The sequence below is a fragment of the Xenopus laevis genome, chromosome 1S (assembly GCF_017654675.1).
Source record: "Xenopus laevis strain J_2021 chromosome 1S, Xenopus_laevis_v10.1, whole genome shotgun sequence".
Classification (NCBI taxonomy): Eukaryota; Metazoa; Chordata; class Amphibia; order Anura; family Pipidae; genus Xenopus; species Xenopus laevis.
In genome coordinates, this window is record NC_054372.1 from 113,595,926 (window position 1) to 113,621,419 (window position 25,494).

The 25,494-nt window shown below is 38.3% G+C and overlaps 1 protein-coding gene and 1 long non-coding RNA gene across 4 annotated transcripts in view; one reads left to right on the plus strand and one right to left on the minus strand.

Annotated features, from left to right (window-relative positions):
• Nucleotides 1–6,114, plus strand: part of zdhhc21.S (zinc finger DHHC-type containing 21 S homeolog) — a 28,155-nt gene extending 22,041 nt beyond the window's left edge. For 2 of the 3 annotated variants that reach the window (XM_018243797.2, XM_018243800.2), the window contains 2 exons: nt 3,363–3,536; nt 3,731–6,114. In XM_018243797.2, coding sequence (XP_018099286.1) covers nt 3,363–3,536; nt 3,731–3,799 — 243 coding nt within the window. In that variant the 3' untranslated portion in view covers nt 3,800–6,114. Of the gene's footprint in view, nt 1–3,362 lie in introns of all 3 variants that reach the window. The other variant, XM_018243796.2, reaches the window with a different exon arrangement.
• The window catches only part of LOC121399423, an 84,025-nt gene that overhangs the window by 1,215 nt on the left and 57,316 nt on the right, over nt 1–25,494 (minus strand). The gene's annotated exons all lie outside the window — the stretch shown is intronic.

Sequence of the window (25,494 nt, forward strand, 5' to 3'; positions counted from 1 at the left end):
TGTGTGTTTGTATGCGTTTCTGTGTGTGTGCGTGTATGTGTGTGTTACTTATTTACAATTTGTAAAATGAACATAGTAATCAGGGGGTGTGGCCGAAAAAACTTGCCGCACTACGTGGGCCTATTAAAAATGGAGAGGACCTGCATGGCGTATCTACGTACTTCACCTCGAGTGAGTGGCCCGGCTGTTTGTGTATTTTACCGCATATGGCCCTTGGTGAACAAAGTTTGGACACCCCTGGTCTTCACAGAGGTCATTATTGTTATAATAACATTATTTTATGTACAGAAACTCCTGTTTCTGCAGTATCTGATGTTTTGTTCTCAATTCTATTTTTTGACCAATACATTTTGGCTTATCCAACACAGAAATTCCCTTAGGTCAATGACGTTTTGCTGCACTCGTGGCTACTATGGCCGACAAACTTCCCTTGTTACCTTCCCATTAGCTTTAAATTAATCATGGGCGACAAAATGTCCTGTGTGTCGTTGCCCTGAAGTATTTTTGATTCTAAATCCACATTTGTTCAGTGTAATGTTTAATTCATTACTGACTTGTCAGAGCATAATAGGGAACAAATGGCAATGCCATTCTTCAATTGGTACCGTATATACTCGAGTATAAGCCGAGTTTTTCAGCATCCAAAATGTGCTGAAAAAGTCTACCTTGGCTTATACTCGAGTCAGTGGGCAGTAGCTGAGATTGCAGTCACTTTTAATCATTCCTATACCAACAGTTTGCTTGGGGAGAGACTGCAATATCACACAGCGCCCTCTGTTGGTTATATGAAAGAATAACAGTGTGCCCTCTGTTGGTTATATGAAAGAATAACAGTCACTGCAATATCACACAGCGCCATCTGTTGGTTATATGAAAGAAAAACAGTGACTGCAATATCACATAGCGCCCTCTGTTGGTTATATGAAAGAATAACATTGCGCCCTCTGTTGGTTATATGAAAGAATAACAGTGACTGCAATATCACACAGCGCCATCTGTTGGTTATATGAAAGAATAACAGTGACTGCAATATCACACAGCGCCCTCTGTTGGTTATATGAAAGAATAACAGTGACTGCAATATCACACAGCGCCCTCTGGTTATATGAAAGAATAACAGTGACTGTAATATCACACAGCGCCCTCTGTTGGTTATATGAAAGAATAACAGTGACTATCCCACACGCCATCTGTTGGTTATATGAAAGAATAACAGTGCGCCCTCTGTTGGTTATATGAAAGAATAACAGTGACTGCAATATTACACAGCGCCCTCTGTTGGTTATATGAAAGAATAACAGTGACTATCACACAGCACCCTCTGTTGGTTATATGAAAGATTACGTGACTGCAATATCACACAGCGCCCTCTGTTGGTTATACGAACGATTAACAGTGATGGCAATATCACACAGCACCCTCTGCACATGGTAGTGGGACAGTGGGACAATGCACACAGTAATCCTTTTGGCAATTCTCTGTCACCATCAACTTTGCAAAGAAGTCCGGTTGATCGCTGGGGGGTTCGCTTCGGCGGAATGTGCGCTGCTGGGGGACAGGGCTGTAGTTGTGTCTAGGCTTATACTCAAGTCAATACGTTTTCGTAGGTAAAATTAGGTACCTCGGCGTATACTCGGGTCGGCTATTACTCGAGTATATACGGTAGTTCTATGTAAATACTTTGAACTGCAGTTTTAATTTTTATAATTTCTTTAAGCAAGTTACCTGAAGGATTAGAGCACCTTTTAAAACTGTGTATATCAAATCCCCCAGAATTCCTGTTGTCTGAATACTTGTGCATACAGTGGAAAGTTGTGTTTAATCATTACTTTCAGCATGGCATATTAAAGGAGAAGGAAAGCTACAGAGGCATTTTATTGCCAATAGATTAGCTGCAATAGTGCAAGCTAGAATGCTATATTTATTCTGTAGAATGTGTTACCATACCTGAGTAAATGGTTCTAGAAACTCTCTGTTTGTTTAGGATAGGAGCTGCTGTATTAATGTGGTGTGACATCACTTCCTGCCTGAGTCTCTCCCTGCTCTGGGCTCAGATTACAGTAGAGAAGGGAGGGGGGGGGGAGAGGAGCAAACTGAGCATGCTCTTGCCCAGGGAAATGAGGTTTAAGGTGAAGGCAGGAAGTCTGATACAGAAGCCCATGTATACACAAGAGAAGGAAAGAAATGCAGTGTTTCTTTTGACAGGGGACTCAGAGCAGCATTACTTTGGGGGTTTACTGGTATATTTAGATGGACCTTTCTGATAAGGCTTACTTAGTTTTAACCTTTCCTTCTCCTTTAATAAAGCTGTGCTGAGCTGGCCATATTCTGAAACATTTTTTGTGCCGTTTTTTTATTTGTCTGTGGTGGGCAGGATAATCTTGTCCAATATTCATGTAGCATGGCTATCAGATAGTTTGTGTGCAGATGTGGAAGTGTAGAGTATCATTTCCTGCTATTTCAAAATTGCATTTGGTTCATTTCTGATCAGTTGGACACTGAACGGGAACAGCCTGTGTATGGGCTTATTTTGGTGATGCGTGTTGTTAACATCATATGATGCAGCACTATATATGTGCATTACTGCTAGCACAATGTACTATACTTGCATTTTGCATACACTTCTATGGGACCTGAATATTATGCCCATAGTTCTGTTTTATCCGATGAACGTACTTGAATTCATTGAAATAAAAAACTAATTAAATTGCTTAGATGTGTGCTCCAGTGTTATCTCCCTCCAGCAGTTGGCAAATATTGCTGCACGCTTATCCATAAAAACATACGTCTTCCCTCCTCTTACGAGATTTCATACGATCTTGTTATCAAAGCTTCTTAGAAACAAATGGTTTGAGTATAATTGCTGCATATTTGGATTTTAAGGTTAGTTAAAGGTTTGTGTTTAGAGGAAAAATCCTTTGCTATTGGTAATGAATTAGCATGTTAACTTTCAGGGATGATAAACATACCATTTGGGCTTGTGCGTAAAAGATCCACTGCAGTGTGTGTTTTTCTTAGCAGTGTTTGTTCTTTGGTGTGTGGAAGATAGCCAATTAGAGGAAAATGACATATATCTAGGGATCAAAGAGAAAAATAATACCCAATATGCATTCTTGTCTTCCTGGAATTGTCTGCAACTTCTGACGTTGCCCTCTGTTGATTGACAATAAAGTTTCAGCCCCTGCTAGGTGGTGTTAAAACGCAGCTGCATGTCACCATGAAAGAAAAGCTTCATTTGTGATGCTAGGAAACACAATTCATTTGAGCTTTCTAATAGATCCCCAGCCAACCCTGTATTGTCCGTACTGACTGAAGTGCACCATGGGAATGCTGTCTTTTACTAATAATGCTGTCTTCTGTAGATCGAGGGCTCGAAAGCCATGGCAGCAGACCTTCTCAGAAGTTTTTGGCACTCGCTGGAAGATCCTGTGGTTCATTCCTTTCAGGCGGAGGCGACCACTGCGAGTCTCCTACTACTTTGCCAATCACGTCTAAACAGATGGATGGTGGGCACAGATGGGTTCGCCATGCTGGAAGCAAGTTACAGGTTTTATCATAACAGTGCTATGACAGTCTTCAAGTCAATTATAATCCACCCACCAATCTTCGACATCACAAAGTGCCCCAGGCTATTTTTTAATAGTGATCTCAATGCAGTAGTGGGAAACTGTATAAGATATGTATTTGTGTTGACGCTTATATCCTTTTTTTGTTGTCCTTTTCCCCTCAGGACACGACTCCCTCAGGCTACGAACTAAAAACATGGATTGCGGTTTTGTCTATTAAAACTTTTAAATGATATGCATTTTTTTAAAATTTTGAATCTTTCTTGTTTCTTGCATTTAATGATCTTCGGTTTATTTCTCCTGTTAAACAAGCATTTTTTTTTCTTTTTATTAGATAGTACAATGAGAATGGCTTGATGGGTTTTTTTAAAAAACTGTTTGATTTTGTTTCACCAAATATTTTCTGGACTTGTGCTGGTCATAATGTATCATGTACAAATAATACTGGAGATCAATTGTTTTTCATATTATGTGACATTTATACAAAGCAATTAGACACAAAAGTTACCATTATTTATATTTCTATGTATGTATATTTTGCTACTTGTTTACTTTTTTGTGAAATCTGTTGTGCTTCAGAGTAGTTTCTTAATTCATCCTCATAGCCCAAAAAGTGTTTGAGTTATAGCACATGAGTGATTATGGTCACAGCTACACAAGATACAGAGAATTACCACCGTATGCTTCCCAGTGCTGGTTGTACTGCCATAGTTCCAGACCCCTTTTGGTTCAAGCCCTCCTTTAAACTTTAAAATCAATTCTGGCACCCTTTGTTTCATATAGAGTTAATTCGGCCATAGTTAAAATATCTACCACAACGTTCACTCCAAATCTCATACTAATGACCTTCAAGCCTAGCTTCCAAGAAATCTCTCTTCATAACTGGTGTTGGGAAAATATCATTTGATCTCATGGTTCCAGGCTCCCTCTCAGAGTAGCCCTACAATTTGGGAACCACCGCTGGGCTTTTTTTGTGGCACTTTGCATTGTTGGAAATAAACACACCAAAATTCTCTGTTTTCGTAGTAATGATCAAAGCACCTTGTGAGCTTGAGCCTTAGGTTTAAATGAAATCCTGATGGACAAAACAGGGGTCACTATATGATGTTTGTGTCGGTGGATGTTTTGAAAAATGCGCTGCTGATGGGGATGACTGGTATCTTTTGTCTTAAAATGTCTCTTTTTATTTTTTTTTATATATAATATATATATGACTTGTGCTAAAGGCATGAAATGTATACATGAAAATGACCAATAACTGCTAATGTCAATCATATCTATATCTGTGTATGAAGATGATACATTTGTGGTCCAGATACATGGCTATGGAAAAAATGTCTCTGTTTAATATGTTTTAATGGTTTTATAGAGCCCAGACTTGCACGAGCAAATGTATATAATGTTTTTTTTTTTTTTCTTTGTTTACAACTGAATATGGCTATCCAAGAACAACAATAATGGAAACCAATGTAAAGGGTGCTATGTTGGATAGAATAAGAGTTATGTGTACTTTAAGGATACAATGGATGCTTGAGGGTTGCTGCCTCAGGAAGCACAATTATGTTATGGCATATTATCTGATGATTAGAAATAGTCTGTATTTATACTGTACATTCCACTCCATTGTTTGTTGGGGATTGATACCACCTAGTCAATGGTTGTTTAAAAGGAAATCAGTCATTGTTATAAAATGAACAATTTTTTTGTTGTTGCAGGAAGGGAATATGTATTATTTAGCAATTATGGCTATGGTCTGGCAGTGATATACAATATAACCCTTTCTCTAGGTGCAAGACAACTGTATATAAAAACAATCCTGTGCTTTAAACCATTCAGCAAATGTCTTAACCAGTGTTGATTTCTTTTTAAATTATGATCTTGAAGGTTTGATTTGAACCCAACACACACACACACTCTATTCAGCAAGTTGGCTATAGGAATAGACTTTGCACTCCAGATATTTGTGTCAGTGCCTCAATAATGTGCACTTCTATTCCAACCCTAATCCCTATGCATTGCATGCTATGTCCTGGATAAATCACGGCATGTTGCTCTTTTCTCTATACTTCATTACTTGGCAATATGGTTATCAGTCATGTTTCCAATTCTATTTCCAAAACAGGAGCTTTATACACTAAACTTCAGTCGTTTCATACGTCCGTTCCCTTACACCGTATAGCAGGAATCTGCAGTGCAGGTCTCCAGATCTGGAACATACTCCCGAGAGATTGCTTGCATCATACATTTAACACCGCTTAATGTAAACCATTGGTAATATTGAGCTCATATCCATTCTTTTCATTAAAACAAATTCACACCACGTAATGCATTATTCCCATATCGATTCATGTTTTAACTGCCCAGATTCCGCTCTACCCAGTATGTACAATATTCTACAGATTCTGGAACACAGAATCATTCATACATTTGATCTGGTTTTAGCAATGTTCAACTGGTGCTCTTAATCCTGTTGTACACCTCTTGCCTTGATTGCTAAAACATTCTTTTCAGCTCTCATGTCAAAATAAAATCAGTACATGGGCTAAGACTGGAATCGTTCTGCAGTATTTTCATTTTTAAACATCTGAAGTTTTTTGGGGTTTTTTTTTTTTTCAAAGTTTACTCTTGGGTGGAAGAAGTAGGTTTTAAAATGTTATATTTGTAAGCACATTATATTTGAGAGTTTTCTAACATCTGGGTTTGGACTCATAAAGAAGCTGGTCAGGTACAATACAATAGACTTACTAATTACAGTAAGTTGCAAGAATTCTAAGCCAATATTGTGTCTCAAAACTGTTTTCTAGGTTTAATATGACTCTAAAAAAATGCAGATGTTGCATTTGTGGAATGTAGCACCTACTGTATTTTCATAAAGGAGCCCCAGAGATTTTCAGAAGATTTGGAAATTGACAGCAAAAAGCCTCAAACAACAGAAGCAGAAATGCATTTTCTGACAGAGTGGATGATGCATGTAATCACCTTTTACTCATAATGGTAAATATACCTCTTGTACCCTGGTGCATATACAGCCACACACTTACTGTTCTGTGTTCCAAGCTTGTCTGTTTCTTATTCTTTTTAAAATATGCTTGTGGCAAATTTTTAAACCAGTGAGCCCTCTTCTGTTACGGCTTGTGCCCTGAAATCTTTGGAAACAATAGTTCCAAACCCTAGTATGGTGTAACAAGAGGACAGAGACAGGGTTATGTTTGGAGCATAAATCCTGTGCCTGGTCTATTCTAAAGGCTTTAAAGAGCTGCAACCCAATGTGAAAGTGGAATGCTGCATAAATGTCTTGTGTTGATCTTGTGCCTAAAGATGGAGATAAAACTTAAATTGCAAATATGACCATAATCTAGAAACTTTATAAAAGTTTGCCATTTAACTCCTGGGGGCAAATTCACTAACCTCCGAAAATTCGCCAGTGACGGCTTCGCTCACATCGCCACAATTCGCCAGGCGAAAATTCGCCAAATTGCGATGTTGTGTCCAGGGCGCCAAATGATGGCGAAGTTTTGCTAGCGGTAATTCGGCAAGCAAAGCGAAGTTGTGCTAGTGTTGCCTAATTTGCATACAGTGGGAAGTTAAATTTCAATGGACGTATATGTTGCAGCAAATACATTACACTACACAAGCCCGGGAAACCTTAATAAAAGTAGAAAAAAAATAGAGTTGTTATTTTTCCCTACACATGAGCCCAGTGTATAGTTGATGTGCCATATGTAAGGAAATGTAGGGGGGAAGCCAGGTACCCTAAAAAAAAAATTTATGACCTTTTGTAGCCTATCACCCTGAAAAGTCGCCAGCGTTTTTTGAGGAACTCCTATCTACTCTATTGCACTTCGCCTGGTCTGAGGTGGTGAAGGCAAGTCAGTAAAATCCGCATCTTAGTGAATTTGCGTAGTTACGTCCATTCGCCAGAGCGAAAATCGCGTTAGATTGCAAAGTAGCGCTAGAGTCTATCTCCTTCACTAGCGACGTTACGCCAGCGCCCTTTAGTAAATCAGTGAAGTCCCGAAATGACGTCACGCTGGCGAATTTTCGCCAGCATTAGTCACTTCGCCCTTTAGTAAATTTGCCCCTCGGTCTTTCAAGGCAGTCTTATATTAATTGAACAAAAACCCTTTTGTCCTGTGGATTCTTGCAAATGCCAGAGGGGCTGTTGTGAGATGCCATAGACAGTCTATTCAGTGGTTTAGGCCTCAGTTTACTTGAAATGCCAGAGTCTGTTTTGGATCCCAGGCCTGTCTGTTATTGGGTATAGAATTTAAAGAGAGGCTGTATTTGAGAAAAATTGCCCATTTACTTATAATTTGTGTGGACAAATCACTGCAAAGACTGCCCATTGTCTTCAATGCCTTCTTGTGAATTTTCATGGCTTCACAAATTTTCCAGCGGTTTTGCAAATTCTTCTGTACCTTGACTTGCATGTGACAAATCGGTGGCCAAAATGCCTTGGTACATTATTAAATTACAAATACTGTGCTCTTATCTAGATTTTATTTCCTGATTATTTAAAGCACCATATTGTTTCATTAAGTGAGAGGATAAAAGAGTTTATATATCTTTCATCCACTCATCCTACAACATGTTCTGCAGCATCTCATCTAGGGATTCATTGTCATTATCCCTCGTGTCTCTGATCTCAATCTTTGTCGGTCATTCTTGATGAGCTGGTTCATAATGCTTTAAGCCACATATTCTGGTATTCCTACCCTTAGTAACCTTAGTAAATATTCAAGATAATGCTTCATTTTTAGTCTTTAATTTTAGTCTCAATAATAATTTCTGCTTGTGGATAGTTGTGCAATCTACAGTTTGTACCCTACATATTTTAATGTAGGAAGCAATGTAGTGGGGTTATAGTTAGTAGGACCAGAGTCATATGTACAATGCAATTGTATTCTACCAATCAGAAAGATGCATTTAATCTGCCAGTACATTCTGTGCAGTGGTCCGTATTAAACCCCACAGTGAAGTGATTAAAATTGCTTCTGAGGTTGTTGGCCTCTATGTTTTATGCTTTAAAATGCATGAATATAGCTTTCAGTGGAGGTGTCAATCATGTAGCCTACAGCTGGTGACTTGCAACATGCCTGTTATTTAATATGAGACAATGCCTAACTGTGCTGTAGACTAAGGGGTGTATGCCTTGACCCAGGGATCCCCAACCTTTAGAACCCGTGTGCAACATTCAGAAGTAAAAGGAGTTGTGGAGCAACACAAGCATGAAAAATGTTCCTGGTATGCCGAATAAAGGCTGTGATTGGCCATTTAGTAGCCCCTATGTGGATTGTCAACCTACATTGAGGCTCTCGTTGGCAGTATAGCTGTTTTTATACAACCAGAACTTGCTTCCAAGCCTGGAATTCAAAAACAAGCACCTGCTTTGAGGCCACTGGGAGCAACATCCAAGGGGTTGGAGAGCAACATGTTGCGCACAAGCTACTGGTTGGGCATCGCTGCCTTAACCCATGTGGGTTGGGTTTTTGTTTATTCCTTAGACACATTGGGCCAAATTAAATAATAATAATAAAGTTTATCATGTTAAAAGTCATGGACGAGATTCCATTTAAGATGCAATTCAGTTCAGACAAAGTTATCTCATGGCTTATCACTTGAAACTCTATTGACGTATTGCTGCCATGGTAAATGTGTGCTTGACAAACCTCCCAAAAATACCACCCCATTCTCTAACATTTGAATCACTGCGAGTAAGTGCTAGCAGTGATTTGGCTTAATTTCAAGAAATGCCAAAGAAGGCATTTCTGAGCAAATAATTCAAATTGCTGAAGGAGGTGGTATTTTCGTGCTTGCAGTTGCACAGATTTATTGAGGGAGATCAATCACCTTTTGTTAAACTTCAAAGATTATAGTTGGAATAATGTGAACAACAAGGGGCTGATTTATTAACGTTCCTCATAAATACAAAGTTCTTTCAAAAGCTGGCAAGAAGTAAAATATCAGTTGTGTTTTTAACTCTTTTAGGATGTTTTTCAATCAACCTAAGGAAATCTGTGATATTTTAAATGAAGCTGAAGAGTCAATCTGTTGGCAGATCAAAGATGAAGTTTATGAATGGTTAATATTGGAAAATACAATAGATAAGTCAGGCAAACCAATAATAACCTCAACAGGCTTGGATAGATAAAAACTACTGGCCTTGCATCTCAAAAAGGACTTTGCTGGTACCAATTTCCATGAAGATTTCTCCTATCTTATTTAGAACATTCAGACACATTTTCTTCATAATTGCTGCAGAGTTCTACTAAATATCAGAAAGTACCTGCTATCTATTAGGACGTTCCAGTTGCAATACGTTTTTTTTTTGCTATAAATATAATATAAATAAAACAAAAAAGTCAAGACAACTTTGTGCAAATATAAAAAAAAAAGATAATATGCAACGTTTCAAAGCTCCCGCTTCTTTCTCAAGCATTAATAATTACAGTGACATCACATCCTATTTAAAGGCACAGGTAATACACACCCCCATCACATTATTTTGCAAATTGGTTCACTTATGTTACAAGTTAATTTACTCTAAATTGCTACATATTGTTTGATATATATCAAAGCATTCACAGCTTTAAATGATACAAGTTAATTACAGGGTTACAAAAACCAGGCCAAAAATAATGCATAAATAATCAAACATACATAGCCACACAAGACATGCGATATAGGAAGAGTTTTGTGTCATAATAGTCTAAGACCCAACTTCTTCCCCTCTTTAATCAAACATACTATATCTGTAAGGCATATAAATCGTACTCTCTATTGAGACCCCTTGGGTGCACTGTCTGCAGTGTATGTATCCAAAACTTCTCTCTTTTTTTGGAGTTGTACGAGTCTGTTGCCCCCCTCTCCGGTGTGGGGGGACAACAGACTATCACAAGAAACCTGAGGGTTGCAGCAGAATGTCGGCCCATCTTAAAGTGTGCTGGTACCGGCAATTTCACTACTTCCTAATGTGTTGGCTGACTCTCGTATAGGTTGTATGTTTTCTCCAATGTATGCCAGGCGACACGGGCACTTTAGCATGTAAATCACATACTCTGAGTCACATGTGTAATGACCCTGTGTATTGAACTTCTTCCCTGAATACGGGTGTGTGAATGTGTCAGTGCGTATAACACTCGAGCACTGATTGCATCTTCCACAATTGTACATACCATTTATCAGGGGTGCCAAGATCCTCTGTGGGTTACTACATGTAGTACCCAAATCAGCCTTAACCAATCTATCTCTAAAACTGCGAGGGCGCTTATAGGAAAGGAGTGGCAGTTCCTGAAACTCCGGGATATCAGGATATGCCTTCCTCAGTAAGGGCCAATGTTTGTGTATGATATGGTGAACTTTCCGCAACACACGGATGATATGTGTGCACAAAAGGTATACGGGTCTGATCCTTGATCCTTGTGCTTTGTCCTGTATGATAGAAACACCAGCTCTTGAACCCTTTCCACCTCATGTGCAAGCATCTCGTTAGGGAACCCCCTCTGTATAAATTTAGATGTCATCTCATCCAACCACATTGTGAGTTTATCATCCTCCGTAACTATTCGTTTACTCATAAAAGTTATGACCTAGGAAGAGAGGAAATGTTAGCTCTTGGATGTGCTGTCAAACCGCAGCACATTGTTGCGGTCAGTAGATTTAACATGTAAATCTGTTTATAGTAAATTCTCTTTACAATATACTCTTGTATCAAGAAAGTGTAAATTTTATAGTGGGGATACATTCATCCAAGTGGGCTTTAAACTGTAATACAGACCCAATGTCACCCCTCCACAACAGATCATCAGTATAGCGCCACCATTGTACACATGTGTCTTGAAAAGTAAATGTGTATGCACATGTTCTGTTCCAGATCTAGATTTCGAATTGCCCTACGGAAATGAGAAGTGTCCTTAATGTATGAATTACAAACTGGGCCAATACTTTGTCTAGGAAAAACGATCAAAAAGGATATATATATATATATATATATATATATATATATATATATGTAATAATAAAACAATACCTTGATCCAAACTAAGATTTAATTAATGCTTACTGGATGCAAAACTAGCCTATTGAGGTTGTTTAATGTTTACATGATTTTCTAGTAGAATTAAAGTTTGAAGTACCAATTTATGGAAAGGTCTGTTATCCAGAAAGGTCCAAAGCATACCGGTCCCATCCCTGTGCTAATATGTTACACTGAAAGGTCCACTAGTTAAAAACTGTGCATAGAATTCAAATATCAAAACTCTTGATGAAGAATAAATGCAATAAAGAAAAAAATCTCATTTATATCAAGCTGCATGTACTGAAGCAACACCGTTGCTTTATCATAGTATAAAGATTTGTTTTTTCATTTCAATGCTAGAAGTAATCTGTTCAGGTAACATGGCTATTAATAGGATTTGGAATGTTTTTTGTAAGATCTGTGCCACATAAGTGTATACGATATATATATATATATATATATATATATATATATATATGCGACTCTTGTGTGGTTGATGCCAGTGTTCGTTCCTAAAAATATAGACAAATTGCGAAGGCCTTAAAATTAGCATCTTTAAATAATGTAAATAATGTACAGTGTCTTGCAAGACTATTGAGACCATTGGCCAATGTTTCCATTTTGCTGAATAACAAATTCTATGCTAAAATTCTCTCCTGTAATATTTTAATTCCAGAGTGCTGAACTGTTTTACTTACTTTTTTAAGAGAAAAATGTAAATTCTGAAGATAGATGATAATTTTGCACCATTGTTTTCAAGTAGTGCCACTGGTTGTGTTTAGATTTTTTTAGTTTGCCCTTCTTTTAATAAAAAGTGTATGGGGCCGATTCACTTACTTCGAGTGAAGGATTCGAAGTAAAAAAAACTTTGAATTTCGAAGTGTTTTTTGGGCCTTCGACCATCGAATGGGGTACTTCGACCTTCGAATCGAAGGATTCGAACTAAAAATCGTTCGACTATTCGACCATTCGATAGTCGAAGTACTGTCTCTTTAAGAAAGAACTTCGACCCCCTAGTTCGCCATCTAAAAGCTACCGAACTCAATGTTAGCCTATGGGGAAGGTCCCCATAGGCTTTCCTAAGTTTTTTTGATCGAAGGATATTCCTTCGATCGTTGGATTTAAATCCTTCGACTCGTTCAATTCGAAAGATTTAATCGTTCGATCGAAGGAATATTCCTTCGATCGTACGATCGAACTATTTGCGCTAAAATCCTTCGACTTCGATATTCGAAGTGGAAGGATTTTAATTCCCAGTCGAATATCGAGGGTTAATTAACTCTCGATATTCGACCCTTGGTGAATCGGCCCCTATGTGTTAAAATGCAATGCTGTATAAGGTTGAATTGCACAGGTAAGTAATCTGCTATCAGGAATACTTGGGATCTTCTATACTGCCTTAAGGCAGGGGGTCTACAACCTTTATGCTGTGAGCCACATTCAAATGTAAAAAGAGTTGGGGAGCATGAGCAGCATGAAAAAAACTTCTGGGGATTCCAAATCTGGGTTGTGAATGTAATTTTGGTAGCTCTTATTTAGACTGCCAGCCTACACGAGGCTTTGTTTGGCAGTACACCTGTTTTTTTGCAACCAAAACGTTCCTCCAAGCCTGGAATTCAAAAATAAGCACCTGATTTGGGGCCACTGGGAGCAACACCCATGGGGTTGGTTACGAGCCACTGGTTGGGGATCACTGCCTTACATTTAGTTTAGGTATGAGGAATTCGCTCATAAGTATTACTGTGCCCTTGGTTTCAGGGTATTATCCTGGACATAGGAACATAGACCTGCTGATTAAGTACAAAATATAGTTACAATAATTGTTCCAAATGTCAAGCCTTGTGCCTGGAAGACTTTTTCCTTTTTTGTGTTTAACAGTGTCTTTCATTTGTTGTCTCATACTGTGGAGGACTTTTATTTACAGTTAAGTTTTATTCTTCAGATACCTATTTGTACTGTACTTTTTATTAAATCATGTAAATAAAAATATTTCCCCATCTGGCCTTTACTGGGGTTTTTATATATATATTTTTTTTTTCAAGATAAAGGTCTTTGGTAAAAGGATATTGCCAGGACTTTATTGACAGCTGTTTTGGGGACAAAAATGTGTCCTGGAAACTGTCGGACATGAAAGCTGAAAGCATAATTGCCTAGCCTCAGTCAGGTCTAAATCTGATTATAACTGCTATAGGACATGGCTTATTTGGGAGACCTATAATGTGTGGATTGATGAGCAACTCTCATTTTTGTTTACTTAAGGTATCACTTTCCCACTTCCCAGTAAAATAAACTGGAAGCAGCGCTAGGTGACATGGGCATTTTGACAACCAAGGTTCTGCTTGAGGAGGGGCCATTTAAAAGTGTTCTGCTCTTAGAACTTTATTTTAAAATACAGTGTATCTGCAAAGTGATGGATGTACTGTAGCTCTGAGTATTAGCTTAGCAGGTGGGAGAAGCATATAATGTATACTGAAGGAATGCTGGTCTACATGAAAATGAGTTTCTCTACATAAATGAGTTTTAAGCAATCTTTTAAAGGCAGAGAAATTTGGAGGGAATGGAATTCGAGGGAAGAGTTGTGTGATGAGTGAGGTGTTGAGAAGTGGACAGTTAAAAGAACATAATGAGCTGTTTGGTAAGGACTGGAGATAAGTTGAATGCTATAGGGTGAGGCAGAGTTGTGAATTACTATGAATGTCTGGGTCAGTTGTTTGGACGTAATCCTGATCAGTATCAGCAGCCAGTGTTTGGCATTGCAGAGTGGTCTGGCAGCTGATGAGTGGTTGGTAGAATGTATGAGACTGGCAGTGGAGAATATTCATTCTGCCGATCCACTTACTCAACAGTTCTCAGTTTGCTTAACCATCACACACTGTCCACTGGCTATTCATTAAGTTGATTTTTTTGTCCGCTATTTACCAGTTTAGATCCCTATATCTTTATAGATAAAATAAAAGGCCAAATCTTCATCTAAAAAGAAATGACTGCTTTTGAAAGAAAGTGTAACACTTTGAAGCAACTGCTGCTTATGTACATAAGGGCCTTTTTTGTTTTGACAGCACCCTAAATCCTTATACCCTTCAAAAACAGGATATACCATGTACAGTACAGTATATCCACCATAAACACTGCACTGTGAGTCAACATCAAACCTTGAAATAAGCAAGAAAAAAAAACAGAATTTGTGGGTAAAGTAAGGGTTGTGGTGAAATCATTCTGGAAATGCAGGGTTAAAGCTCAACGCTATATAAAAAATACAGACCCATATGCTAAAATCACATTATCAGAACTTCAGAGTTGTCAAACAAGGAATGCCATTTTCAGAACACGAGTGGATACTAGCTCTAGTCTGCTACACCATGCCAAGTCTACTACACCACGTCAAGCCCAGAAAGAAAAAGTGGACCGGGATAACAGTGTTACTTGACAAGGTCCTTCATCTGGTTTTGACCATACTAGCCTGCACGGAAACCACTGTAGGCAGGTCACTAGATGTTATCCTTTGATAATTTAGTTGGGCTTACTAGCTCAACAATCCTTATGTGTCCAAGCACTTTACAGGGGTCCCCCTATTCTAGTACCATAACCTTCTACTCTCAAACTTTTTAGAAATGTTCAGATTAACTGTGAGAAGGTTATTACCTCCTGTATATTTCAGAGATGTATCCCATCATTCCTGTAATTTAAGCTATGATATGGACCCAGGGTCCCACATTCAGAGCAAATGAACTTGTATATGTTCCTATTTATCCGCAAATACATCAGGGATAAATAGAAAATATGTCTAAAATACATCGTTCTATTGAGGCGGCTATTGACTGTTGCTCTTTTACCCAACAAATGAATTGCTGTTTGTTGTTTCTCACACAGACTAGCCCTACCACTATATTATCAGTTAGTCAGCACCATGAACAAATCCATGTAGTCTGTATTGCACCTATGGAGACACATCTGCACAATATATGCATATATATCTAGCTTGTGTAGACATTTTCTGGCCACAAATGTTTAAGGGGCAGATTTATCAAGGCAAGGGTCGAAGTGAAAATTAGAATTTTAGAGTTTTTTTAAGTGGAATTCGACTAAGGAATAATTAATAGCTCTATTTTCGAAATCTATCATGTAATGGCCCTTTAAGAATTTGAATTTGCCACCTTAAACCTGCCGAATTGCTGTTTTAGCTTAAGGGGGACGTCCTGGGATCAATTTGGAGTTGTTTGCAGCCTTCCTGAAAATCAAGTTTTTTTTTCAGAGAAAAAACGTGAATCGAATCCAGTCGATCCAATTCACCTGAGTTTGAAAAATTTGAATGTTTTGATAGATTTCAATTGGTTGGTTTTTTTCCAATTTCGAGTTCATGGGAGTTTTACAAACCCCCATGAACTCAAAATTCGACCCTTGATAAATCTGCACCTAAGCGTCTAATTTGTATTGTGGCTGAAATCTGACTTAAAAGTGATGCTTATTGTGTGTCCAACACAAAAATAGTGATGTAGACAGTTGTATTCTGAGACTATTTGCAATTGGTTCTCATTTTTTATTATTTGTGGTTTTTACATTATTTAGCTTTTTTTTCAGCAGTTGTCCAGTTTGCAATTTCTGTGATCTAGTTGCTAGGGTCCAAATTACCCTAGTAACCGTGCATTGATTTGAATACGAGATGGCCTGAATAGAAAGATGAGTAATGAAAAATTTTAATTTTAGAACATTTTAATTTTTAGATGGGATCAGCTACCCCTATTTGAAAGCTGCGGAGTCAGAAGAAGATGGCAAATAATTAACGGCCAGTTGAAAAGTTGTGTAAAAAAACTATAACAGCTAGTGAAAGATAACTTAAAGGTGAGCCACCTATTACATTTATGAACGCTCTACCCATTGGTGAATTCTGGTAGTTGCAGTTTAGGACCATAAGCTGGAAATCACAGAATGACAACATTGATTTATTCATATATGAATTTCTATATCAATGTCTCTTTAACACTATAGACAGAGCAAGACAGTCGTTGAGCGAGAGGTATTCAGATGGTTCCCAGACGGAATGCTGACTTTTCCTCATTGCTGCCAGAAGACTACTAATCAGCCAGGCGAGTAGCAGAGGAGAAGGAGAATGAACCCCCTTAGAAATGCAGCTGAGTCAACACAACTGTTTAGAGAGTTTTCTAAATATTTCATATTAATTAACCCACAATTCTAATAAAAGCTCTCCTAATGTGAAATTTAGAGCTAATCCTTCAATAAATAAAAAGACCCACTGGAGGTTACGATCTATAAAACTGCATTTAGATTATTATATACATACTGTATTCCTGTTTACATCTGTCCCCTCAGATTAATTCGGCCTTAAAAGAAACATTAAGGGGCATATTTATCAAGGGTCGAATTTCGAATTGAAAAAACTTTGAAATTCAAATTGAAAAACACCAACCGAAATTAAGTCGAAGTTTTCTTTTGGTCGAATAGGTCAGTTTTCGATCGAATAGGTCAGTTTTCGATCGAATAGGTCGTATTCGGCCGAATTCTAATCGTACGAATCCAATTAATAGTGCATTCCATCAAATTCGATGAAGATTTTTCAAAGTCCACCAATTGACTCCAAATAGATTCTAGGAGGTCCCCCATAGGCAAAACAGCAATTTGGCAGGTTTTAGATGGCAAATGGTCGAAGTCGAAATTTTAAAGAGACAGTACATGATAAATTTCGATGTTCTAATTTATTTCAAATTCGAATCGAATTGAGACTATTCCCTAGTTGAAGTACACAAAAAATAGCTCGAAATTAGAGTTTTTTTCATTCGAAAATTAATTTCCACCTTTGATAAATCTGCCCCTTAGTGTGTATAGATACTGGTCATTCACATCAGTCCCTGCTCCAGTGGAGCTTACAATCTAAGGTCTAATCACATCAACATTGTGGTTCATTTTATCAGGAACCAACTAACCTGCCTGTCTGTGTGTAACAAAATGAGACTTAGATTTGCACTAAAAATTCAGGAAGTCCTATGCACTCCATTGCACTTCGCTGGTCTGAGCTGTGAGTCTCTGTATTCTCCCAATAGAATAGTTTATCTTAAATAGTTACAATTGTATTTTTGCTTATCTCAAATTGTTGCAAATGTAGGCGCTGAGTGTTCTGGGCTCTCTGCCAAAAAGCCTCTTATTTAATTAAGTTTCAGAAACTTTTAACTGTATCTTTTTTGGCATCTGTGCAGGAGCTCAAAGAGAAACTGGTGACTTTTTAATAAAAATCCGGGACTGCAGGCTGTCAAAATCTGGACTGTCCCGCAGAAAACAGGACAGGTGGAAGGTATGGGTATAATAGGTGTGGCCCAAGATGTCTCAGAATTACTTTGGATGGAGATGCGTATTTGCTTATAAACCATTCTGTGAAAGGTTCTGAAAAATTGGTAATACAGTGATGCCAATGTGTTGGACCATCCCCGGAGACCAAAATTGCTTACATTTCACCCCTGGCCGGTGTACATTTCTTTTAAAAAGCAAAACCAGCCTGTGGTACTTTGCTACAGAGTGTGTTGGTGTCATTTTAATGGCAGGGTTGTATTGTGCATGAAATGGCAGAAAGAAGAAATCATGAAAAGCTGCATATTTTCATTGGGATTCTTCAATTTATTACACAAAAGTGAAAAATAAGTATCAGTCCAAGCTTAATCTTGAACTTGTATTCATTGCATTCACAAATGGCCATTTTATTTTGATATAATCCAAATGGTTTTTTTATCTTCTTCCTCCTGTGCAGTATATGATCTGTTTCCACTAGGAGGTGCTCTTTGTTCAATTACCTAACTTTTCATTGAGTATGTGATTTATATCTGTAACATCATATTGGCTGTTAACATATTTCTCATACTCTCTCAGCTGTGCCTGTGCGTTCTTGTCTGTCTTCCATTCAGTAAAGGATGTAACGTTTTACGGTATTTGATGATAAATATGGAAATGCTCAATTTTCTCAACAAACCTACAACCCAAAGCCACAGGATGAATTGTGTAACATCTCCTACCATATATTATAGAAAGGTTTGTTGATTTTATAGTGAAAAAAAGATTAGAGATTAGAGAGTGCCTGTGCTGTGATACATGTTCACTGGAACTCCTTGCTGCCCCTTTAGTAAACGATGACATTCATATTTCAAAACTCATCACTCAGCCCTCTACCTACATCCTTCCTGTTCACACGTGTTTAACTTCCTGAGTTATCTAAGAAGAAAGTTTAGCACAGTTGATTACAGCTATAGTGGCAAATCAATCATTAGCTTGATGAATATAGATTCTTATCCACTAATGAAGTGAAAAATTCCAGGAAAGCACAACACCAAGAACCAAAGTGGAGCCATATGTTAAAAGTCAAGGGGTTTTTGCTGACTTATAGTGTCTTTGGAGCAAATTCACTAAAGCGCGAAGTGGCTAACACTAGCGCAAATTCGCCAGTATGACGTCATTTCGTTACTTCGCCGATTTACTAACGGGCGCTGGCGTAAATTCGCTAGCGAAGTGGACCTACTCTAGCGCTACTTCGCACCCTTACGCCAGGCGAAGTTGCGCTATGGCGAAGGGACGTAACTACGCTAATTCACTAACTTGCGGATTTTCATGAACGTTAACTCTTGCGCCAGACTTGCCTTTGCCAACTGAGATCAGGCGAAGAGCAAGAGTAGATAGGGCTTGCTTCAAAAAAAGTTGAAATTTCTCTAAGTCCTAAAAAACGTTGGCGTCTTTTCCTTTTTAAGGGTGATAGGCTGAAAAAGATCGTACATTTTTTTGGGGGTACCCTCCTTCCCCCCTACATTTCCTAACATTTGGCACCTAAACTATACAGTGGGCACATGTATAGGGCAAAATAACAACTCTATTTTATTTTATGAAGCTTTCCCAGGCTTTTGTAGTGTAATGTATTTGCTGCTACATATACGTCCATTGTATTTTAATTTGGCACCGTATGCAAATTAGGCATCACTAGCGTAACTTCGCTTTGCTTGACGAATTAACGCTAGCTTCGCTAACATTCGCCCCCTGAGCGCAACTTGGCATTTTAGTGAATTTGCGTAGCGCTGGCGAAACTACATCTGGCGGTGTGTGGCAAAGCTATCGCCGGCGCAACTTCGGATCTTAGTGAATTTGCCCCTTTGACTCCCATGCAACAGCAATGAGTGGGAAGGATTGTTTGTACCTAACTTAGAACACTTTAAATCCCTAGACACTTCGGGGGAGATTTATTAAGGTTCGACTTTATTGTAAATTCGAATTCAAATTTTGAGTTGGATTTTTGGTCAAAACTCGAATTTGAGATGTATCATACCTTAACCTTGGGAACAACTCAAATTTTACTATTCCCCACCTAAAACATGTCGCATTCATGTAGAAGTCAATGGCAGAGTTCCAGTGACCCATTTGAAGCTGTTAATAACCTTCCTGACATTCTCGTTTTTTTGGGTTTAGTCGAATTCGAATTCGATTTAAGTTTTCGGGTCGCTATTATTCGTTTGCGTTTCTTCTTAAATAACCTCCCATTCACATGAATTCAAAATTCAACCATTGATAAATCTGCCCCTAACAATAAGCATATCATCGGGCACGGTTTGATTAAAAATCCTCAAGAAAGCTTCCAATTTTATTTTCTTCTGAAAGCAGAGGGGAACTGAAAATGCAGTTATAAATAAACGTGGTATAGTCCTACTGTGATGTTATAGCACTACAGGTATGGCACCTATTATCTAATGCTTAGAACGTGGAGTTTTCTGGATAAGGGATCTTTCTATAATTTGGATCCCCATTAGTGATGTACGTGACGGCCCGATACCCACGGGACACACGGGTTTACCTGCTGATCAGCCGGGTTCAGGCCAACCTCGCACTGTTCTTCGCGGGTCAAATGCCGGCTTCCGACTTCTGGGTTCATCTTTTATAGACGCTGAGCCTGCTCATCCCGCCCCTTTTGTGACATCATTGGCGGGGCCTTGCGGGTCTATAAAAGCAACCAAGAAGTCGGATGCAGACTCAAGTAGGTCGGGTTAGGGTCTGGTGTGGGTCGGGGAAATACCGACCCGCACTTCGCTAGTCCACATACTTTAAAAATGCTAATTGTTTTCCTTCCAATAAAGATGAATTAAAGCTTAGTTTACATTAGATACCAAGTACTGTTTTATTACTAGAGAAAAAGGAAATCATTTTTTAAAATGTGCATTATTTGCTTAAAATGAGGTGGCCTTCCTGTAATTGGAAACTCTCTTTAACAGGTTTCTGGATAATGGATCCCATGCCTGACAAGTTTCTATGCATGGTATGATGAAAAAAACGGATTTATTTGATGGTGTGGTCTTTATAAAATTATAGTTGCTAGAAGTAGGGACTATTTCTATTCCTTCTACCAGTTGTCTAGTCAGCTGAGCATGAGATTTGCTGTACAATCACTAGCTGTATGGAAGATGATAGAGATTAGGAAGGTGATGAGGGATATAGTGGATCAGTTGAACTAAGGCAAGTAGACTTTTGATAAAGGCTGTCACAAAAGTTCAGTAATCATTAAACTAGGGATGATTTAGAAACTGTAATTTAGAAATGAATACTTAGAAATAAATCCAGTGATGCCAGATGGCTAGTTTGCACATATGGAATTTATTTCAAGCCTTACTGCATAAATCTCATGCCTCACTGGTACCTTCAAATCATTGTCAGCAACATATTTGTCTAGAAAAAAATACAAATATACACTTGGGCAAATTTATCACATTGCTGTCTGAATGAATGAATGCTTGTTACTCCCCAGAGATTGGAAATATTTTTACCATCCTAGTGACCGTATTTTTGGGGCTATAATAAGGATTTGAAGGCACTGATTGACTTAATTTTTGGCTATAAGAAAATAATAGTTAATGCTCTACACCTCCAGCACATTGCAGCATAGCTCATTGCTATAACTAAGTACTTACCCTCATTGCTTAGCTGCATTTATGCCAGAGAAAGGAAACTGTTATAAAAAGCCCCAGTTGTATGAATGTAAATATTCTGTAGTCTGTGGTCCCCAAGCCTGCTTATATAAAGGGATACTGAGTATGGCTGTTTCAACTTGATATCCTGGGGATGATCATGTGACCCTTTCCCCTCACAATAATGGAGTATTTTAGGCAGTCTGAACTTCCAGGTCTACTTGCTTAGGGAGGTAGGTACCTGCAGACTTGGTTCTGCCATATACATAACTTTTTATATTACATCCAACTCTTCTAAGAAAATATAACGTAAAAATAGACAGGGTTTAATGTTTAGCAAAACAATGAGATAATTGATTTTATGAATTCATATTTTGAATGAAAGTAACATGGTTTGTGGAAGTTTGCTATTAGATTGCACAAATGAGACTAAGGGCAGAGACACACACTCAGATTCGGGGAGATTAGTTGCCAGCAACTCTTCTTCAGGGCGACTAATCTCCCCGAACAGCCTCCCGCCGTCTAGAAAATGTAAATCGCAGACAGGGTGGCAATCGGTGCGCTTCGTTTTCCAAAGTCGCCCGAAGTTGACTCAGGGCAGAGACACATGCTAAGATTCGGGGAGATTTAGTCTCCGGCTGATAAATCGCCTCTTCTTGGGGGGGGGGGACTAATCTCCCCGAACTGCCTCCCGCCAGTTTAAATGTGAATCAATGGTGGGATGGCACTCAGAGTGCTTTGCTTCCCAAAGTCTTCCGAAGTTTCCTCGTGAGGCAACTTTGGAAAACGAATCGTACATCTGAGCATGTGTCTCTGCCCTTACAAGGAAACTTCGGCCGACATCGGAAAACCAATCGCTCCGAGTGCCATCCCGCCGGCGATTTAGATTCTAGCCGACGGGAGGCAGTTCTGGGAGATTAGTTGCCCCGAAGAAGAGGCAATTTATCGTCGGGCGACTAGATCTCCTTGAATCTGACAGTGTCTCTGCCCTAAAAGGGTTGTGAAGAAGTTTTAACCAATTTAACCCAGATTGAGCCACAAACAGAAATGAGCATTAAGACTTTAACTTTCGGATAAGTGTCTTCTATATAGTTTAATTTATAATTATGCTGTAGAAATCTAGAAAAAGTATTTTAGTATGCTATCCTCATATACTGTAGGTCCACCTAAAGCATTCTTTCGGGGGAATGTAATAAAAATCGCTAACGGAAAAACTATTCGCAATGCGAAAAGTTATGCCTTTGCGCGAACAAATTTTGCTTTGTGCGAATTCAATATAGCTTTTGCGAGGCCGGAAATTATTTAACGACCACTTCCGACAGTGAAAGACCGTTTGCTAATTTTATAGTTTGCGCCAATGCGCAGTCAATGTAATAAAACTTCTTACTGAAAAAGTCGTTATGTTTGCTCCAAAAGATTACGACACCTTCAAGCACTTCTTATGAGTGCGCAATTAAAATTCGCAATGTGCAATTAAAATTCGCAATGCGCAGTTAAAATTCGCAATGCAATAACAGTTTAAGGAACAATATTAGATTGCGAGATGTGGATTTTTAGTCTTATTGGTGCGAATTGTTTTGCTCTTTGCGACTTTTATTACATTCCCCTGTTAGAATAGTAACTTCACCTGTGTGTTAATAAAATAGTATATATTATTTTGTGTTTGGGCCCATTCCCGTGTTCTAAAAACAACTGACTTCCCTAGAGCCTTAAAGGAGTAGTTCACCTTTAAATGACAATTTGCAATTGATCTCCATTTTCAGTTTTTTTTTTGTGGTTTTTCAGTTTCTTAGCTTTTTATTCACAGCTCCCCCATTTGAGATTTCAGCAGTTATCCGGTTGCTAGGGTCTAATTTGTCCTAGCGATCAGGTAACGGTTTAAATGAAAGTCTGAAATATGTATAGGAGAGTTAGTGAATAGGAGGATAAATAGTGTAGCCTCACAGTTTTTTGGTTGCAGGGGTCACTGACCCCTGAAGAGGAAGGCAGTTCATTTCAAAAACTATAAAACTATAAAAATAAATAATGAAGACCAATGGCTAAGTTGCTATGAACAGGACATTCTATAACATACTAAAAGTTAACTTAAAGGTGAACCACCCCCTTTATGCCCCACAGGGCTCCCACTGCAGAGTAAAATATTGTATATCATATCAATAGAGTTAAATACTGTATATATAGAATAAAAACAATTCTACAGTAAGTAAAAAATGTCTTGAGATACAGTACAGACTGCTTGACAACTGACGCAGGAGCATTCTTACTTTCTTTTCCCTACAGCGAATCTTTCATGCGTCCTGGCATGGGGGGATGCAGTACAAAACGCATGTTTTTTTCATCTGGGTTTGTCAGTATGCTTTTATACCCCTCAGTGCTCTAGCACTTGCGCCTTTTGTATATACTGTAACTTAGATAAGCATATATCTCTGTTATAATCTCCAGAACATGAACATAATAATCAATCATGTAAAAAGGTAAATATATAAATGTAAACTATACCCAGGGCAATCGTATATTTTTAAGTATTAATATAATTTGAACTTAAATTGACATAAATGATATTCATAGATTAAACAAGGGCAAAGCAAATGTCTTGTATTTATGATCTGCTTTCCCCTACTGAAAACACTTGCATCATCCAGTTCACTGATAATGAAGCATGCATGATTAGCAAGGGATGATCTGTAAGCATTACTTTGCCTTGAGCATGTTGAGGATAAATTGCTCCATTAGATTTATACTTACTTTATTTTTCTTTCATTGTAATAAATATACTTGCATGTAACAGAATATTATAATCATCACAGAAAGGAATCCTAATGCTTGTTTGAATTATCTTATATCTCATAGTCTTTAATCAAAAAGTATATTCATGCAGTTCCGCATAGTAAAGGTAATAGGCAGTTGAATTAGAGAAGCACTGGAAGATCACGTCACTTGAGCAGTTTGCACACAGGTTCAACAGTTACTTTCTCTCATAGCTTTCACACATTTGGGCTAGAAGGGTATTTTTTCGTGGTTCTATAAACTAGAGTTGCCGCGCTGTTGTCTTGTGAAAGCAGAAGTCTACAAAGTGTTTGAATGCATCAATATGTCTGTAATGTTTACTTATTACCAATGCATTCGTTTAGGTCTTAGCAGGCCACAACAAGTATTTAGATGTAACTGATGTAAGCTTATAGCAAGTGCATAGAAACACTGGAAAGCTGTTCAGCTTATTTCCAAGCAAGTCAACATTTTGTCACCTTTGTAAAGGAAGATGGCAGAAACACAAAACGTCAGCAGTGAGTAGAAAGGTACCTCTATGGTTTTTCAACACCCAATGGCAGGGGTCCCCAACCTTTTTTTTAATCCATGAGCCACATTCAAATGTAAAAAGATTGGAGCTTTGGGGTGTTATTAAACCTTCCAGGGAGAGGTGCCAAAACACTAGGTGTGGTTTCATCAAGAGTTGACTTCAAAGTTTCATCATGATATTCTTAAAATCTGATGGTCCAAGTGTGTTCAAACTTTTACAGTTTCCACACTGTGCTCTATAGTCCATGGGGTATATTTATCAAAGAGTGAAGTTAATAGTGAAGTTCCGCCACTAGAGTGAAATTCCGCCACTCTCCATTCATTTCTATGGGATTTTTATAGGCATATTTATCAAAGGGAGAGCTGCGGAATTTCACTCTAGTGGCGGAACTTCACTCTTTGATAAATTTACCCCCAAATATTGTTTAGGAGTCAAGGCAGAAAGCTATTCAAATCTAGCACTTTCTTTAACTTTGGTCACCCTTTGTTCTATTCCAAAACGGTTCCGAATCGTACAATGAGTAACCAAGGTTAAAGAAAGTGCTAGATCTGGGGGTGTTTGAATCCTGTGAAGATGGATCAGATATTTCGCTGCCACAGTACATAAAAAGATTGTGCACAATATCCAATAACTGGAATATTTCACCTATATCATCCTATAAGCCACAATATGGAT